A 4,061-nucleotide genomic window follows, 5' to 3' on the forward strand; every position below is an offset into this window, starting at 1 on the left:
TGACGGAGGTGGCGGGAGAGGGCGGGGGGCGGGAGGGGGTTTTGGGGAGGGATGAGGGAGAGGGAAGGCGGGAGCCGCCATCTTTGTGCGGGGCAGGGGGAGGGTCTTAACCCCTCTGATGCTCCTCCGCGGTGTGAGGCCGCTATCCCCGTCCCAACCACTCTCCGATCCATCCCCGGTAAAAAAAAAAAAAAAAAAAAAAGTCTGGAGGCGAGATAGCGCTGAGATTTTTTTTTTTTTGGAAAAAAAGGAAACAGAAGAACTCTGTTTATCTGCTAATGTGTGAGAGACTTAGGGGAGCGGTGAACGACGAGAATTTTCCTCCGCACCAGCTTTCTTTACCCCTACGCTCATTCCCTCTGTTCCTTCGCCTTCTCTCCTCGCCCTGGCTCATCTCACTGTTCACCCTTTCCTTCAATGACACAGCCCGGAATGTCTAGGTATTGGGTCAGTGCGTCAGTTTCTCCCGCTTGCTCTCCCAGTCTCCAGGCGCTTGCATGCCTGTGTTCCTCCGGCGGCCCTCCCTTTTTTCCCCCACCACGCCCCCTTGGTGGAGGCGGCTCCCCGTACCCCTAATTACTATCTGCGGGGTGCTGAATCTCTGCGAGGCGCCCCAGTGAGCGGAAAGGCGGGCGGCGCTGAGGTTACGAGAGCAAGGAGTCAGGCAGTGGGGACCAAGCTTTGGAGGAAGTCCCCTGGGTTATGCCCCGCACTAGATGGTCGGCCCCCACGATCCTGCGGATTTCCGCAGCCTTCCCAATCCGGGTTCCAGGGTGCGCACCCTCTGGCGGCTACTTTGAGGAACTGCGTTCCTGGAAGTCCAGGGTCCGAAAACCTGCCTGGGGCAGGAGGCGATGAAAAGCCTAGGTCCCTTACCTGATCCTCTTCAATTCTCCCTGTCCAGGCATCCTCCCCAGTTTAGGAGGAAGCGATGCCTAGATGAATAAACGGAGAAGCTGCCCAGGTCCTGGTGTATTAATAAAGAGAACAAACATCTTGTCACCAGGCATGGGTCTCTGGCCCTCTTCAGTGTCCATGAGGGAGGTGAGGACTGTCATGTCAGAATCACAGCTTACTCTCCTGCACCTGAATTGCGGCAGGACTTTCCGAGTCTGAGGCTTCAGGTTGGGCACACTCTAAATCCTGAGCTGGCTCTGAGTGTTCAGGATGGTGCAGAGCCACCAGCCGCTAGTGTGTGGCTGTGCTAAGTGTGGCCCTCCCTAGAGGGCCTACCACCAGCCATTGCCAGCGCTACAAGAGAAGATCAGAAGGGCGATATCAGGGTGAGTCCCTTAGCCTTCCCTCTGAAGAACTGGCGGTAGTAGTAAGAGAACTCCCTAAAGCAATTCCTGGGGTGATAGACACCAGAAAGAAGGTGTCTTGGCACCAGAGCATAGCACTTAAAGAGGAGACTCCAGGAGAGCTTGGTCCAGCCTCTTGCCTTAGGGAAATATCTGAATATCTGTGTTTTGTTGATGAGATTACTAATGTCCAAACAGGTAATGTGATGTGCCCAAGAACACAACCTCTAAATGTCACTGTTTCAATGAAAAGAGTGGAGGGGGAGGCAGGGGACAAAAGAGAAAGGGAGAACTTGGGCTTAGAGGAGGTTCACTGTCCTAAGAGGCCAAGAGAACTATTTAAAAGGAAGATCTGGGGACCAAGGCTTAGAGCCTTTAGCAGAGGGATGAGTGGAAGGACAGCACCAGGGCAGGCCGTCTCTCACCTGAAGACTTCAGGGCCCCAGCCAGCCATGTAGGTGAAAAGCCGTGGGTCGAGGTCCCAGGCAGGGTTGATTGGGAACCCACAGCTGGCACCCATGGATAGCCTGATGGCCAGGATCAGCAACCCCACTACCACAGGCTCCACACGCGCAGGCACTCCCTTGTTCCGTGCGTCCAGGATGGCTAAGATCCCCACAGTCAGCATCCAGGTGCCCAGAACCTTGGAGTGGACAGAGGCAGAGGGGCTCCCATCAGCTGTCAGGTGCTCCATCTGCCCTATCCCACCCAAGCACTCCAGGCTACCACCCCACGTCATCTGACTTTGTCCAACACAGGCAGCTGGGGAAGGTGAGGTGCAAACATAAATGCAACCCCACATCCCACCCAGAGCCTGAACAATAGGCTGAGGTCCCGGGGGACAAGGGCAAAGGTTGTGGCTTTCCCAAATCACCCCCTCATGCCTACCTGATCCAGGAAGCCATTGCTCAGGGACAGATAGGGGGCAGGGTAGGTGACAAAGATGGAGGCTGTCTCCTTGGGACCAGTCACTGTCAGGTTCCCACCTGTATAGTTCTGTAGGGCATCTGCAGGGTCATCTTTGCTCATTCAAAACTGCTCTAAGGCACCCTTGCCCACACACAGGTGTCCCCAACCCTGTTCTCTCTGTTACCATGATAGAGAGCATATACCTATGCTCCAGAAGCACAGAAAGCGGATAGCAACTGCACCAAGGAGTAAATGGGAAACTTGACCCAGGGGAGGCATCCCAGGAGGCACATGACCAGGGAGAAGGCTGGATTCAGGTGGGCCCCTTCAAAGATCAAGAAAAGAAAACCAATATCCATTGTGTCACTGCCAGGCACTGTCACCAGGTAACACTGCTACTCCTCCCCACAACTCTTAAGAAGACAAATGTTACTCTTCCCATCATATAGATTAGGAAGTTGAGGCTCAAGGAGGTTAAGCAACTTGTCAAGGTCACACAGTGAAGCCAAGTTTGAACCTGGGTCTGTCTGCTCTTTCCACTACAGCACTTGACGCAATGTGTGCCTGGGGGACGAGCAGGTGAGGTCCTGAGCAAAGGTGAACCCCCAAGGGCTTAGGTGGGGGACAGAAGAGGAGAGTACTTACCCTTGATGCTTTGCCATAGATCTCCATCTATATGAGTGGAGGATTAATGTGAAGAAGCGGGATGGCAAGATACAGAAAGGGAAGGGACTGGACTGGGCCAAAGGCATATCTCAGTCCAGGTCACTGGTCAAGCTCAAGGAGATAATATCTATGAGTCACCAAAGGATCTGCCTTTTCACAATTACCACACTCAAGTACACAATCCTACCCCGTCTGATGACCAGACCTCACCCTCCTTACCTGAGACATTACCACTGATGTAGATGGCTAGCCTAACACCCAGAGAGCTAGCCAGAAACATGATGAAGAAGTTGCCTTTGGTTCCTCCACTGGTGACAGCCTGGGCCAAAGTCCCCTGTATGAGGAGCTGGTAGAGAGAAGGAAGATGAGGAAGAGGGAACCAAGAATAAGGAGCCTGGTGGACCAACAGGAGAGAGAGACTGGGAAGGTGAGGGGAGTGGCCAAGAGAGATGAATGGACTTGAGAGATCAGCAAGAAAAAGCAGAAAGAGGGAAGGGGAAAAAATGGGAGAAGCAGAGAAAGAGTAAAGAAAGGGGAGGAGGATAAGAGATGGAAAGGGACAGGCATAAAAATGAGGGAGTAGGAGAGGGATAAAAGGGACAAGAGCGGGGAAAAAGAGAAATGATGGAGAGTTGAAGCGGGACACCAGGAGGAAGAGATAAGGATGCTAGGAGGAGCCAGAAACTTTTGCCCACCTCCCCTCTTTCCTTCCCCCAATTACCCTGCCTACTGTGAGCACAAACACACCCAGAAACTCTGGCCAGGCACTGCCGGGCCAGGATGCTGTGGATCTGAAGCCGGTCCTTGACTTGGGCCAGGGACTGAGTGTAGGCCATGGTGGGGACACCTTATCTCTGGTTACCACTCCCTCTGTCTGCATAGGTGCACTGCTGCTACACAGCTTCTGCCTGTCAGGGGCAAAGATAAGGAAAAGACTTTAAAACCAATTATCTCAGTTACTGAACAGCAGCTAATGTCTGTCTGTGCATGAGTGGAAGCTAGGGAGGGAGAAGGTCTATGGGCAGTCTCTGTGCACAACTAGAGCCTGGAGTTTGCCCAGCCTCTGTCTCCTCTGTCTCTCATCCCCAGTCCTCCCAGGAGGAGCCTCCCCTTATGCTGAAAAACTGGGAGGAGTAGGCTGCTTCATGTACATTAGTTCTCTTGGTGCTCAAGACAGCTGTGGAA

General features: G+C 53.4%; 1 protein-coding gene across 1 annotated transcript; it reads right to left on the bottom strand.

The window, feature by feature from the left end:
* Positions 1-890: 890 nt before the first annotated feature.
* AQP10 (aquaporin 10) lies at positions 891-3,712 on the bottom strand. Its single transcript, XM_004330549.4, is given in 8 exon segments — positions 891-1,232; positions 1,235-1,251; positions 1,727-1,944; positions 2,190-2,308; positions 2,395-2,535; positions 3,096-3,222; positions 3,607-3,633; positions 3,635-3,712. Coding segments are annotated over 8 exon segments (894 nt in total). The 3' UTR covers positions 891-1,065.
* Positions 3,713-4,061: the final 349 nt, after the last annotated feature.

This window comes from Tursiops truncatus, chromosome 1 (assembly GCF_011762595.2).
Source record: "Tursiops truncatus isolate mTurTru1 chromosome 1, mTurTru1.mat.Y, whole genome shotgun sequence".
NCBI lineage: Eukaryota > Metazoa > Chordata > Mammalia > Artiodactyla > Delphinidae > Tursiops > Tursiops truncatus.